This window comes from Pipistrellus hanaki (genome assembly GCF_964339955.1).
Source record: "Pipistrellus hanaki genome assembly, chromosome: 11".
NCBI lineage: Eukaryota > Metazoa > Chordata > Mammalia > Chiroptera > Vespertilionidae > Pipistrellus > Pipistrellus hanaki.
Window position 1 is genome coordinate 55,779,848 of NC_140513.1, and position 16,487 is coordinate 55,796,334.

A 16,487-nucleotide genomic window follows, 5' to 3' on the forward strand; every position below is an offset into this window, starting at 1 on the left:
ACATATGCTATCACCAGTTGGGAATGGCTGAAGGCATTTCCCCAAACCTGAAAAGGGTGATTGTTTGCTGCCAGACAGCTCAGGGCATCTTAATCTAAATGTTATTGCCTCCTATTGGCCAAACACCTGAACAGCAGAAGGCAATTCCCGAATCTGACAATGCTTTTGTATGAAACCCTACCCTTTGAAGTGTATATCTCCACCTTGCCTTAGGACAGTGTTTCCCAAACTTTTGGCATATGTGTACCCCTTCTATAATTTTCGTAACACTGAGTACCCCTGGTACTCATGAGATCGAAGAATTAGGCGCAGCTAAGCACGGTGCAGTGCATACCCCCACCAAACTCTTCCCGTACCCCTGGGGGTATGCATACCACACTTTGGGAAACACTGCCTTAGGGCAATTTGTGTTAATAAAAAACAAGGAGTCCTGAGTTAAGGAGAACCTGGTTTCTTCAGCTAGGCTCCTCTGCCTTCCCCAATATGCCTTTCAAAATTATGTTTCATCTCTGGACTTTTACTTAAGTTACACACGGACTTTCTCCAGATTGCTGAACCCTTCTTAATGCCGGAATAAAAACCCCAGCAGATCATAAGACTGGAAATAGTTAAAGCCATTTTTATTCATGGTGACTGTTAAGATCTAGAATATTCCTGATCTGGAGTTCATTGATGCACTCTTTACCAGAACAGGCAGAGCTCAAAATTATCAGAAAGGAAAATTACATTTTAGTTTACTTAAAAAAATAGTAAGTCACCACTCATCGTGTAGTGATTTATTATTTATTCCCAATAGCAAGGGCTACATTATTCAACTGGCCTTCCAGTTTCTGTGACCTTGTCCTTCCTAAGGGTTAGTCTGGTCTCATAGTCACTGGCATTTGAAGCACAACCTCTTGCTCCCTGTGCTTAAACCAGACCTTTATAGATATCTATGGATGTCAGATAATCCTATATAATAAAGATGTAATATGCAAATGGTCGTTATGCCATGAAGCGTAATGACCGACGACATAACAACCAGATCATGGATCAGCAGGAGGGTGGGGCAGAGAGCTCCCTCTGATGTAGAAAATAACTATCTTTCCCCCTCCCTCATAGCTCCTGTGGGAGGGGGCAGGGCAGCAAGCTATGAGGGGGGTAAGGGGGAAGATGGAGCTACAGGAGGACAGGGCAGCAGGCAGAGAGCTACAGGGGGGTGGCAGCAAGGTACTGGCTACAAGCAGGAGGCTGAGAGCTACAGGAGGGGGCAGGGCAGCAAGCTATGGGGAGGGTGGGGAGGCCATGGAAGGAGGGTGGGGAAGAGGGGGGAGCTACAGGAGGGCAGCAGCAAGCTACTGGCGCCCGGATTCATACACAGGGCTACTAGTAGTGTCATAAGCCAAAAACACAAAGCAGAGTGGCATAACAAGAGGCCAGTCTAGCCCTTAGAAGGGACAAGGCTGTTTCAAACTGACACAATCTGTGAACAAATTTTCAGGAAATTTTTACTCATCATTTTTCCGGGTTACTCCTGCCTAGACTCTCTCAGACAAGATAGTTACTTTCTACATCAAAATCTCCTTTTTTTCTAAACCTATAATCAGAGCCACTATTGTACATGGTTTCCCAGAATGTACCCTGCACAAGGTGCTTGGTCAACGGGACGAGAAAAAGCTGAAACCCAGCAGTGCACTCTGGCCATGCTGTGTTCCCTGGGCTGAGCTTCACAAGGCAAGGAAAAATGAAGGCACTCATTTCTAATTTTTCCAAAGACAAAATAGACACTATATGTGTAGAGTTCTGCCAACAGAATCCAACCAAAATCTATCCCTGAGTCACTAAGAGCTTGCATTACGACTGAAACTCGTGAAGTTAACTAGATTTTTATTATACCTACACTTTTTCTCTAACTGTGGTTGAGTGGACTAGTTTGTTTTATGGATAGGGCATTCTTATTTTACTCAATATTTCCATTAATGAAGCCTTTTTATATTTAACCATTTCACACTACCCACAGGCCTCCAATCTACCCTATAAGGGGAGGGAAGGTGAGAATGACATTTGCAAAATTTATAAGATCTATAAAAACAAGTTACAAAAAGAAGAATGTAAGTTACAAAATCTACCCCACAATGATCTATATTAAAATATAAATTTTTCCAAATAATAGATCTAATAAGGCCCATACAGTCACACAAACAGGGATAAAAACTAGACCATCATATTTCTGTATTCATAACCATTAAGAAATAATCTCAAATTTTCCATTTACAGTCTTTAGGCCTTAAGCCAGTAAGTTTAATTTTGAAAAGCTGGGAGCCATAAGGTGAAAAGAATATCACCACCACCACTAACAACAAAAATAAAATAAAATAAAATACCACTTGTAACTTTCTAACTACCAAAATTTTGACATCAATACTCTGAAGTGTGAGTTTTTGAAGAACAAAAATAAAGGAACCCACAGAGTTTAAAACCCATTAATTTATGTCTAATATACTGTATTAAATGATAATATAAACATTTCATGGGATCTTATCTGTATAAACAATACAATGTAAAATATAGTGATTACATATTATTTGCTATGTACCAACATTTTACTTAATAATCTCAAGTTGGGGGAGGGGGAGATGTTATGCTTCTTTTAGATTTACACTAACCTAAAGCCCCGGGTGAATTAGTAGCAGATCCAAGAACTGAATCAATGCCTTCAGTTTTCTAATCAAACCTTCTTTTTATCACACAATGGCTACATCCCTTGTGGGGTTCATTAGATTAAATCACCTACCATTTATCCTCATTCCTCAAAAATTAAACACAAATATCTATTTCAAGAGACTCAGACATTTATTTTTAAACTGTAACCTTCAGATCCTTATCACTGGCATGTTTTCTTACAATGTGTAGAATAAAATTTCAGAAAATAAAATGGTATTCATAGTTTCCCTCTTCTTCCCTACCCACTCCCGCAAATTGTTTTTACTCAATGTTATAGAGTATGAACCCACCAAAGTATCCAATGGGGATAGTCAAAATAGATGGCTGTTCTTCTTTACATCCTAGGGTAAGGGAACAGACTCAGGTTAGACAGACTTCAGATGCAGCTTTGAAACAAGTATAGAATGAGCCCAGAAGGGGCAAGGAATCTGAACCCCTGGTTTTCCATTCTAGGAACACTGACCTGCCTCGTTTTTTTGTTTGTTTGTTTGTTTGTTTGTTTTCCTTCAGCCTTAGCTCAATTGACGCAGTAAGGGTATTTGAGCTTTGCACTGGGTGAAGAGGGTGCTCCTGTAATCCTCCTTCTTACCAAAAAGCAACTACCGGTAGGTAGCTGAGAAGGCAGGAAAACTGTCCTATAACACACACAGAGTTTGGTGCAGGTTTTCAAAAGTCTGTAACTATCCCGAGATCCCCTTATGTGACTGACTTTCAGAAGACATTAAACCATAGCATGCTGAGTGACATAAATAACCTTCTACTCCCATGACCAGGCTTTCCCTAAAAATGCATGAGGTCAATGTCACATTTGGAGTTAAAGCTCACAAAGCTGACAACCTATTTATCATGTCTATGTACATTTTACTGTCATGACTTAATTTTGGGAGAGAACCAAAGATACAGAAAGGAGAGAAAAAACAAGTATGACAGAAAATGAACCTCAACCCTGAGAAAACACCAAGTAAATGAGGCGGCCTGCTTGATCTTGAGATTATTCAAATTAATCACCTTTTATTATAAGTGCCGGTGAAAAACAGAAGCATCCTTTCATTTGTTTGAGGCAGAAGATCACAAGATGACAGCTTTCAGAAAATAATGAAAAAGCATACATGTTCCAAAACAAATATCCAAAAATTTGATGAAAGCTGTCCAGTAACAGCCACTAAAAGAATATTTTATTATTTTTGAGTCATTTTAAAAATAAACAGCCTGTAGAGATGAGGTTGCCACAAAAGCCACTTATATTTTTAGGAGCCAAAGACTTGACCAATCAGTTCCTAAGAAAATAATTTGTTACACGTTGAAGAAAGCCAGAAAACCCCGATCTTGGTTGAAGAGGCTTCCGTATCTTTTTGTAACCTCTCCAAGTGGAAGTATGTGGGAAGACTACCCATAAATTTAAGTTGAAACTGAAACACTTAGAATAGTTCCAACTTCACATACATTAAAACGTGGTCTTTGACAGGAAATTAAAATGGCTTTTAAACATATGAAAAGATGCTCATTGTTAACTCATAAATGAAAAATGAATTAAAAAATGAGATATCATTTTCACTCATCAGATTGGGGGAAATTTTTTCATAGGAACACCGTGTGGAGTAGATATTCTCTCACATTGTTGTTGCAAGCGCAGAGTAGTATAACTCCTTTGGCAGACAATTTGTAAATGTCTATCAAAATTTAAATTCCACTTCGCCTTGGAGTCGTGAATTTACTCCTAGGATTGTATCCTACGAATACAATCATCCATGTACACAAAGAACTATGTAAAAAGGTTATACGATATAGCTTCTTTGGTGGCCTGAAGGAAGACTCAACTCAGTATATGTTATTTTGTATTGTGTGTGTAGCTATTCAAAAACATTCAAGTTTTAGGGGGAGAAACTGTGATCTGTACCGTTTATAAATTAGCAGGGTTCAAAACTTCCTTGTAAAAGGAAATAGTAAACAACACTACACAAAATGCATTCCAGAACCCTGTGATAAAATGCTATGTCCAGATGGCTTGACACAGTGGTATTAGTGAAAGCTCCTTATCAGAAGATGCCTTTGGCCCTTTAATAACCAAAGCACCTTGTTGGAAGGCCACAGTGGACTTGAATTCCTCTTTACAATAAGCAGAGTTTCGAAAAAAAATTCCAATTTATTCCTTGCAAAAACATACTACATATAAATGCAACTGTCACTCTGAAAAACAGGACTGCATTATGCTGCAGACTTCACACACACTGTAAGCACACTCCCATGTCATCTCCAACAAATCGTGCCAAATGGGCGTCTGAGATGTCCTATTGAAACAGGTGGTGTCTGAACGGAATTGGATTTCTGCCTATAAAAACCCTAGTTTTAACAACTGCTGTGGTTATAGTTTTAATTTTCAGTCCTCAAAATTAACTGCTTGCCAGTGATTGAGAAATAGACTGAACAACATGTTTAGACTTTGCCTTGTTTAATTGAGGGAGGGGAAAAGAAAGAAAGAAAGTAGCGGGGAGGCACCAACACCCTATCACTATTCCATAAAGAAAAACAGAACCAAAGCAGACCCCTTGATTTTCAGGCCAAAAAATGGAGCAGCTGTAAAATAAACTCAGTTCTCCCAAGATGCTTGTCCCCTTTGTGCCATATTTTTTTTCTTTTTTTTTAAATTGATTTCAGAGAAGAAGGGAGAGAGAGATAGAAACATCAATGATGAGAATCATTAATTGGCTGCATACCCTTTCCTAGGGATCAAGCCCGCAACAGCCCTTGACCGGAATAGAACTTGGGACCCTTCAGTCCGCAGTCTGACACTCTATCCACTGAGCCAAACCCATAAGGGCCCCCATTTATACTTTTTTGTTTTTATAGAAAAACAACTTTGCTGAACATTCTACTTCTTCTAATGGCTTTAAGAAGCTTTTAATTTGTTAGTAATTTAGAATAAGAAAGACACCATAGGCTTGTATGTGTGTATGTGTGTGTGATTTTTTTTTTTTGAGAGAGAGAGAGAAAAAGAGAGAGAGAGAGAGAGAGAGGAGAGAGAGAGAGAGAGAGAGAGAGAGAGAGAGAGAGAGAGAGAGGCATCGATTTGGTGTTCCACCTATTCATGCATGCATTAGTTGATTCTTGTATGTACCCTGACCTTGGATTGAACAGTCTAAGCAACTGAGCACCATGCCCTAGTCTTTATACCTAAAATAGATCCATTGAAGTGCTGGTCACACTAACTGGTGGTAACCATGTTTTCCTGTGAATATTTCTACAGTAGCTTACACTAAAGAATGAACCCTTTTCACTGTACCTTTACTTTGTGATATAAAAGTGGTTAAAGATCGGGTGATTGTCCAAACCAGTAATCAAAGGAAAAGGAGCTAAGGAACAGGGTATCTACCACGTGCCACACACCGTGGTTATACATCCCCAACAAGGAAAAGACTGTCTCCTTCATTTCACAAATGATAAACTGAGATCTAAAAAGACCTACTCATTTCCTTCACCTAGAAATCGATTAAAAAAAAAATAGCTTTTTACTCATCTACTGACTTTAAAACTTTTCCAATTTTATCACACTCCCTGCCAACAGGAAACCCAGGGAGGTTAAGTCAGTATAAGGTTTAGTTAGATGATATACACTTATCTTTATCTTTACTTTGCCAACACCTGCCCCTCCCCCAAAGAAACTCATCCTCTTTCAGTGGAATGTAACAGTCCTCGAACTCTTCTGCAGTGTTTCAGTAGAACTGAGTTTCGGTTCCAACAAGACAGGTGGTGGGGAGGATCTATTGTGACCATCAGACCTTTCTGAACAATCCTGATATCCTGAGGAATATATTTGAAAATCACTCAAAAAGCATTCTCCGTTCATCTTTTAAAAAACAAGCAGAAACCTCTCAGTGGCATTGAGAGGTGCTCCACTTGATCCTTCCGGTTAAAATTCTGGAACAGATTGTATCCAGTCTTGCCCTCAGAAGCGTGTGGCTCCCTGTCGCCTACCCCTCCTACCAACCAAAAAATAGGATCTCAAAATAAAGGCAGTCTCCCCTCAGCAGCTCTCAGGTGGTTCTTTTCCTGACCCCTACTTCCTATCTTTTTCTTGCTTTAGACTTAAGCGGAACTCGGTCCTAAGCCAAATCTAAACCTTCCCTGGCAAGCTCCAATAAGGTCTCTCCTAGAGAGAGGCTACCTTCAGGGTTTTGTAAATGAAATCATTCTGCATTTCAATATTCTCAGAAAATAGTGCTTAACTCCAAATGTGCCCTTCCGACAGACATTTTTCTTTTCAAGCAATGATAGCCTTAATTTAGGGAGTTGTTCAATAGAAGAAAATAGGATACATTTTTTCCATGGAAGAAGTACACCAAGATTTCTCTGAAACTCTTTAGAAAAAGTTGCAACATTTTTTAAAAATTCAGTGAAAAGAAGGTAATGTTATTGACACACCCCCCCCAAAAGGTTATCATTTACCTACAGGTTTATAGATTATCAACTAGAAAAAAAAAACGAAAAAAAAACTGCAATTTTTCAAGATTCTTCTAACAAAAAGTTCTTTGGAATATTTTTTTTTTCTAAGAGCTGAACATTTTTCTAAGATGATGCCAGCTCTATAAACAACCTTCCTGATCTCTTGAAAAGCCAACATTTAATAGTGCTCTTTATTTTTGGTTTATAAGAACAAGGTGCAAGAGAAAAGGCCATAAACAAAAGAGTAAGTTTACTGTATATATGCCTCAAGCTGTACATAATAATTTCACAAAATTCATAAGGATTAATTTTTCCATTAAAGGTAGAATATATACAGATCAATGTCATAGATTCAATGGTTAGGTATAAGAAACACAGCCCACCCTCCACTTTCTCACCCCAAAACCCAGTGGGGAAAAAGGCTCTTTCTGAAGAGACACAGCCATGAAGCAAGATTTCTGATAGACACCAAAATCAAAGGCAGAAAAAGCAAAAACAAAACCTGAGAACTACACCAAACTAAAAAGCTCTGTACAGCAAAGGAAATCAACAAAATGGAAAGGCAAACTATGAAATGAGATAAAATATTTGCAAGTCAAATATCTGATTAGAGATTAATATCCAAAATATATGAAGAATTCATGTAACTCAACAACAAAAAAGTCCACAACCCAATCTGATTTTAAAATGAACAGAGGAACTGAATAGACATTTTTTTTGAAAGAAAGCATACAGATGGCCTACAGGTACGTCAACATTACTAATGATCAGAGAAAGGCAAATCAAAACCACAATAAGATATCACCTCACACCTGTTAGAATGGCTGTTATCAAAAAGACAGTGAGTGGTCCTGAGGATGTGGAGAAAAGGGAACCCTTGGATATTGTTGGTGGGGTTGTATATTGGTGCATGACACTATGGAAAACAATATGGAAACAATTTTCCTAAAAAAAAAAAAAAATTAAATAAAGCTACAATATGACCCAGCAATCCCACCTCTGGGTATATAGCCAAAGGAAATAAAAGCAGGACATCAAAGAGATATTTGCCTCAGTGTTCACTGCAGTATTGTTTACCCAAGATATGGAAATAACCTAAATATCCATCAGCAGATGAACAGATAAAGATGTGTGTGGGGGTGGTGAGTGAATATAAATAATTAAATGTTATTCAGCCATGAGAAAAAGGACATCCGGCTATTTGAGACAACATAGATATCACTTATATTTGGAATTGTGTTTTTTTTGTTGTTGTTTTTTTAAAAACTGAACTCATAGAAACAGAGACTAGATTGGTAGTTACCAAGGGTTGGAGGAAAAGAAGGGGGGTGGTGTACAGTTTTAGATAATTAAGTTCTGGGAATCTAATGTACTACATGGAGATTATAATTTATACTACTGAATTACATACTTGAACTTTGCAAAGAGAGTATATCTTAAATATTCTCACCACAAAAAAGAAATGGAAATTATGTGACATGATGGAGATGTTAGCTAATACTATGGTGGTAATGATTTTGTAATATATTAACTGTATCAAATCAACACACTATATACCTTAAACTTACACAATGTTATACATCAATTATCCTATATAATAAAGAGCTAATATGCTAATTAGACTGGATGGCAGAATGACCTTCCAGAATGACTGGGGCGGGGGCGGGAGGGGAGGAGGTGGAGGTAGGGGCACGAGACAGCTGGGGCTGTGAGGGCCTACAGTATTTTCCGGCGTATAAGACGACCCCCTAATTTTACAGTTAAAACATAGGTTTAGGCCTATATTCGCTGAATAAGACTACACCCCACTTCCGAGGCAACAACAGTTCTTTTTTTAATGTTCTGTACCCGAAGCTACAATGTGTTCTGGTAAAAAGCCTGGTCAGATTGGCCAGAATCAGAGAGGCGGTCTATTAAAAAAAGAACTGATGTTGCCTCGGAAGTGGGGGGTAGTCTTATACAGCGAATATAGGCCTAAACCTATGTTTTAACTGTAAAATTAGGGGGGTCGTCTTATACGCCAGAAAATACGGTACTCTTGCACGAATTTCATGCATTGAGCCTCTAGTACCTTAATAAATCTGAAAAATATTTCTAATAGAATCAAAAACGGTTCATAAGTCAGTGACACAATGATAGGCTTCATTAATACTAAGACAATGATAACCGTTTAAATATCTGATAAAAATAATACAAATTAGCCAAAAATCTAGGTAAGACCAAAAAAAATGTTTGTCTCACATTTCCCTAAAAGACTAAATAAAATAATAAAAATCTATGAAATTACTTCCATTTCAAATGATTTTTTAATTTAAATTTTACCATAAAATTCACTGGGATCAGTCCCTTAAAAAAATTTGCCAAATAACTGGTGTGCTTGAATATGTCACATATCAGCTTATTATGCTATAGTTGTCAAGACTAATGGGAAAAAACCCTGCAGGCTTCAAATAGCACTTAAAGAAACACAAAGAAGGAAAGTTGGAAGTCAGGGAAGATAATTCTGAGATAAAGGCTGAGTCGAGTAAAAGACAGAAATCTACTGGAGACCTTATCAGGAGGCAGTGCTACACTCCACTGCATTATCAATGACCTGTAACCTCTTCTCCAGCTCACAAGCAACCCTTGAGTACCCTGGGTCTAAGTGGTTGTTTTAAAAAGTTCTCATGTCATATTTACTTTTTCCTACGACCCTTATCAGAAGCATGATGTACTCAAGCTCCATAATTCACATGCTCCAATTACCTATCTAACTGCATACCCAAGAGGAATTATCAGAAGCATAAAATGCCACCCCATAAAAGGAAAAATGAGAACTAGGATTTAAAAATGAACCAGTTCATTTTTAAGGGCATAGACATAGATAAATAGCATCAACACTGTGCTCTTGGTAACTATAAAAAGAATATAATAGAGTTGCTATTTTTATTTTTTTTAAAGCACCATTTCCTTAATAAATATATAAGTTCTTAACTTTAGAATATGTTGTCTCCTATCCAAGTAATAACTGGGCCAACCATGCTTACCTTCTGAAGTCAGATGAGACTGGGTATGTACATGGGGGGCGGGGGTCAAAAATATAGTGACGGAAGATTTGACTATGGGTGATGGGTACACAATGCAATATATGGATGATATGTCATAGAATTACACACTAGAAACCTATACAATCTTATTAACCAATGTAACCACAATAAATTTAATTTTAAAAAAATAAAAATTAAATGGATTGTATTACCAAAGCCCATTTCTTCGTGGAGATGCATTTCCACATAAAATACTATAGGCAGTGATTCATTTCCAAAGCTACTAACATAGTATAGTGCTCACTGAATTGTGGTAAAAGTAATTGCAATGCCTCAAATGCTTATTTAATTAGTAGTTCAAGTGAAAGTATAGGAGCTTGGCAAAACAGAACTCCAAAAAATGGATGTCAGGGATTCCATATAATCCAAAATGTTCACACAAATATATTTATGGGTGATTTTCTTAAGAGAGGGTCTACAGCTTGCCTGAAGCTCTCAAAGTGGTTGTCCATAACTTCATAAAGGGAAGGAACTTCAGTGCTGTATAAAACACAGCTCTTTCAAACAAAGACCTCCGGTAGATTTTACCAGTGAAATGAGGCATCTTGAGGAGTTACGGTCTACACATGCTCACATACAATGGTAATTTCATGGTGCAAAACCATCAAAAACTTTCCAGAAAAACAAAGTGGATTAAATCCTAGAGTAAAGAACACATTTCAACATTTTATGGGATCTAAACTGCCAACATAAGATGACACAGGAAGTTCATCTGAACTAGAGGCTGATGAGCCCAATAGTACGCATTGTAAAGTAGATTTTGACCAGTCAATAAATAGTGTTTGTCTGTCAGCTGACTTAACCGCAAGCAAATATGTCATAATGTTTATATTTGTAAGAAGTCACTTTAAAAAAAGACAAATCATGCAGACAAAAATTTACCACACTTTAGTTACTATTTTCTTTAAAAGGAAAATCCATCTTTTACCTATATGTAAGTCAAGCAAATAACAGTGTGTACTTAAATAAACCAAATATGTAATACAAACAAGTATACCTTTTTGATTAATGTGATTCATGAATTTTTGAACAATAATTCCTTTTTATATAACTTTTAATGTGAATTTCAACTTTACCCAAAAGTTTCTATAAATATAACAAAAGCCAGATACTGTTCTTTTCTCAACTGAGGATAGTTTATTGGTTTGGACGTTTTGTTTCAATAAATTTGAATTGCACACATGATAAGGCTATTCTAATCAACAATGTAAATTCATAGTCATACCTACTTAAAATGTTATTGTTTGCTTACCTTTTTATCTCAAACCATGAGTCTACAGCTAAGCCATGTCACTTTTTATCTCTTTTACCTCTCTCAAAGCATGATTATACTTCTTAACAAGCTAGCTACTACAATTTCATTGGAAAGCTTTTCACAAGACAATGCCACTCACCCCTCCTGCCTTCAGCAACTTTCTTCTAAAGTCCTCTGTGGGGTTGTTGAAAGTTAACTTTTCACAGCGGAGGTGATTCACTGGTGGATGGCCTTCAAGATGCAGGAATAGGTCATAATCAAAGCGGACTTTCTTAGGTTCCTCCTAGAGATTCAAAAAATTTAAGAAAGAAAAAGAAAAAGTTAGACATAAATAGCAATTTAGAAAGCACAGATTAACTCACTGTAAGAAACAGAAAAGATGTCTAACAGCTATAATGTCAAAGAAATATGGGAGGGGAAAATTACCATGAAATTATCAACAGAGCAAAAGAGAAATATCTAATAAATCAGTTTCTTATGTTAGGGGAAAACCAAAAAGAATTAACTCATCATCTTTCCTATAAGCTTTCAAGTGGTCTGACACCACCAACACAGCCACCCACCTTGAAAAACTAAGACACCCTTGAAGCCACAACTTCCCATTCCCACTCCACCTCTCCATGCCCACCATCACCCCCCACCGTTGTCTCTCCCAAATATTTTTTGAATAAGCCCTCTACACCATATCATGTGGACCTTGAGAAAGAAGATACTTACTAAGAAGGGCTCCTGGTGGCTAACGGGGCTCAAATTTAAAAAAAAAACAAACAACCTCGTAGCCATTTCTACACAGGGGCCTCTCACACAAATTGCACTTCAAGGAGAAGCCTGCACTGAGCTGCCTGCCTCCTGCACTGAACTGCCTGCCTGCACTGTGTTTCTGCCATCTGAGCCAGCCCTTATAAAGGAGTTCCTGGAATCCTATTTCAACCAATAGGACTGAAGCTTTCCCCATCACATTGGAGATGCACAGCTATAGCCCCATCAACATCTTCCCTAACCAATCAGAGCTGTTCTATTCTGACCCATCAGGAAAGTGCCTTTTGGGTCAATTGAACTACAAGGACTTAAGAGTTCTCACTTGCATGAAGACAGATCAATCAGGGACCAACTGGGACTTCTGTCTATATAAGTCAGGTCCCTATGACTATGTGAATGTCCATTTCCTTTCCACCAAAGATTGAAGCCTGTGTTTCCCTGGCTGAGCTAAACACCGAAGACGTCTCATGGGAGCAAAGTGGAGGAGACCAGCACAGGCCAGGGTGGACTGCTACAGAAAGGAGCAGGCCAGAGCAGTGCAAAGCAGACCAGCAGGGAGCAGAGCATAGCTGTCCAAGGGGAGATGGTCCTGGCCCCCCCGCCCCCCCCCCCATGTGGGCTGCCTCACAGTCATGCTGTTTGCACAGCTGTGCTGTATCACTATTGAGCTGTTTTGCACTGAATACAGTTTCCTTCTTCACTGCACCACAAATTAGGGATATCTGTTGGTATTGAATTGGTGCCAATAAGCATCAGTTGATACTGTCAATCTCTAGTACTCATTGCCCTAACTACTACTGCAAACTCCTTTCTCTAGCAGGTCTTGGTACTTTAGGATTATTTTCAATTTGTCCTTCATTCAGACCTCAACAGTATCTACAGGGTGGGGGTAAAGTAGGTTTAAAGATGTTCATAAATTTCTATGATCAACTATAAACCTACTTTTGCCACACCTTATATATTAAACAAATCTTATCCATTTTTACTATTTGATTAAAATTTCAACAGCTTCCAATTGCCATTAGCACAAAAATTTAACCTCACATGAATGTCATATAAGGGCTTTCATAATCTGGCTGTTGGGTCCATTTTCCTGAACTAGAAGAACAAAATAGCATCATATCAAAGACAACATAATAATGAGAATTTCATGATACTGAAGTTCAATTCTTGAGCCATTACTTTAGTCAGCTAAACATTTAAACCTCTCTACAAACTGATTCTTTAGCATCCATGGGGAAATAAAGACTGCGGAAACCAATAACAGTAACTAATATAAACTTTAACATTTATTTCATTTGGACCAGTGGTGAGTTGCTTTCCAGATTAAGAAATTAAAGCACTTAGAATTTGTTATATTAATTTACATGAAAATTACTTGTACGTTACAGATATTAACCATCCCATGAAATGTTACAATTTTTTTCATTTGCCAACAGCTTTGCCATTATGTACTTTTTACAGCAACTGTTTTTTAATAATAGCTTTACTGAGAATAATTCACAAACCATAAAATTCACCCTTCTAAAGTGTACAGTTTAGTGGGATTTAATACATACATAGAGTTATGAAACTATCACCACCATCTAATTTCAGAACATTTTCCTCCAGAAATAAACTTAAAACACTTTAGTAGTCATTCTCCATTACCCCAGGCACCACTAATCTACTTCCCTTTTTATGGAGTTGTCTATTGTGGACATTTCATATAAATACATGAACATACATAAAATATACACACAATATATAATTTTTTTGTGACTGGCTTCTTGCACTTAGCATGATGTTTTTCAGAGCTCACCTATGTTGTGACGTGTAACATGTGCTTAGTTCCTCTAATGGCTAACTGATATCCAGTTGAATGGTACACCAGTTTCTTATCCAAGGACTGTTTCCACTTTTGGATGGCCATGAATGATGCTGTAGTGAGCATTTGTGTGCAAGTCTTTATGTGAACCTGTGTTTCCATTTATTTTGAGTGTACTCCCAGAAGTGAAATTTCTGGGTCACTCTCTTACTTGGTAACTCTATGTTTAGCATCTCCAGGAACTGCCTTACTGTTTTCTAGAGTGGTTGCACCATTTTAAAATCTCACCAGCAATGCGTCTGGTGTTGGTGGTGTTTTCATACATTAAAATATTCCACAGTCAAACAAAGCAATGTTTCTCTTTACCCGAGTTTGTTATACTACTAACACGTGATGAGACAAAGTGATTCAAACCCAGTTCTTTTGACTCAAAAGTCTGAGCACTTGAAATGGTCAGAATATACCTACAAATCCAATATTTCCACTTCCTCACCCAAACTTCCCCAGACCATAGTCTCCACTCATTAGCTCATGACCACTTCACTTCTACTACCAATCCGCATGAAACCTGCTCACCTCTTTCATCAGGATGCCATTCTTTCCTAAGAGCTCACACTTAGTATCATTCCTTCTCAGCCTTCCTTGCATTTCCCTTCCTTCTTCATTGACCCACACATAGCCTTCAACTTCTGGCAAAGTTCCCCAGGGAGATGACACCCATTCATAAGGAGTCGGTTCCAACAAGGTGACAGTGACCCTACCCTCATCCGTATCCCTAGTCCGGCTCTTAGGTTGGCCACGTGCATGTGTTCCACAGTCTATTCCCATCTCCTCTAGGCTGACCCGCAGCAACATCAAATCCATGCAATTCTTTTAAACTGCAGCTACATCCATCTGCTCTTTCTCCTGTACTCTATTCCTAGGCAAACAAAAATCCTAATTGCTTGCCAAGGTTAAAATACATAAAACCCATCCACTTCCCTAGTCTTCCTTCTCGCTCACTTATCACCATCAAATTCTCCCAGCTTCTATTTAGTACTCCTTCTCAGGAACTCTCAGATCTACCCCCTTTTCTCCAGTTACCATAACCAGTGCCTTCGTTTAGACCTTCACCATTCCTCACCTGATCGCTTCCCTGTTTTTGAACTTACCCTATTCTACTTCCCCCAGTGACAAGAGAGTGGTCTTTCTAATACAAAAATTAGATTACATCTTTTCATTGATATAAAAGCCATTAATGAAGTATCCTTTTCTACAGGATAAAACGCCACTTCCTTAGAATAACCACCATAGTTATATAATACCTCTCCTGCACTTATTTCCTTTGTTCTCTTACTGCACCCTCTCCTGCTGTAACTCTGCAGTTCCTCATTAATGTGCATCACCTCATTCCTTCAGCCTTTCACATACAGTGTTCCCCATGCCTCAAATGCCTTCCCTCCCAGGATACCTCCCTCCCTTGCCCACCTAATGCAAGCTCATTCTCAAGACGCAGCGAAAGCATGGAATCCTCTGAAAAGTCCGCTTAACTCTCCAAAGAAGACATCTCTTCTATAGCATTGCTTTATTGGTGTAATTATCACATTGAATTATGATCACTGTTCATTTTCCTGTTTTCCTCTAAATTGTAAAACAGTCCATACATCCTTAGAATTTGTTTTAAAGGGGTGGAGGGGGGCTTTTTCCTGCCTTATAAATTGGAGTACAAAGTCTTTTGGAAAGACATTTGTGCAATATCAATCAACATACTACATGCATATGATACCCTGACCCAGTAATTCTCTTTAGAAGTTCTATTCCCTTGACTTCATTTAATCATTCTTAACTATTTGATATAGCCTCTCCATAGATAAAATTTATGTCAGTGTAGATAGAGATTAGCAGGCACATAATATATCATACTTTAATATTTTTCTGTGACTTGCCTTTAATTCACTTAGCAATATGCCTTTTCAAGCCAGTATTTTAAAATATCTGAGTTGTATTTCTTTGTAATGATAAGTTTTTTTTACTATTATAAACAATGCTACCACGAACATTGCTGTATATATATATATATACACTTATTGAGTAAACTCTAAGGATGAATAAAATAATATCCAAGCCATGCAATATTTCAATGACTCAGTTTCCTTCCTTCAAACTAGGGATATTACTTATGTCTCAGAAGTTCTTATAAACCTACTAAATGATGCAATATATTTAATGGCTCAGAGGCTGCCAAGGACAAAGTAAGCATTCAAATACTTAACTACACAGAAATAGATTACTGTCAAACATGCTCCCAAAATATAAATTAAAAACAAAACAAATAAAACAATAATTAATGGGGGTATGGGTAGCAGGTCTGTAGGGAGGTGGTGTACCAGGAATGTAGTCCATGAGGAGATGGGTGCAAAAGAAACAAAAAATATGAAAAACAAAACTTATCCCATCA

The 16,487-nt window shown here is 37.8% G+C and overlaps 1 protein-coding gene across 3 annotated transcripts in view; it reads right to left on the reverse strand.

The window, feature by feature from the left end:
* MLLT3 (MLLT3 super elongation complex subunit) overlaps positions 1–16,487 on the reverse strand; it is a 254,769-nt gene that overhangs the window by 88,605 nt on the left and 149,677 nt on the right. For all 3 annotated transcript variants that reach the window (XM_084898097.1, XM_084898098.1, XM_084898099.1), the window contains one exon: positions 11,624–11,767. In XM_084898097.1, the coding sequence (XP_084754223.1) occupies positions 11,624–11,767 (144 nt within the window). The remainder of the gene's footprint in view (positions 1–11,623; positions 11,768–16,487) is intronic.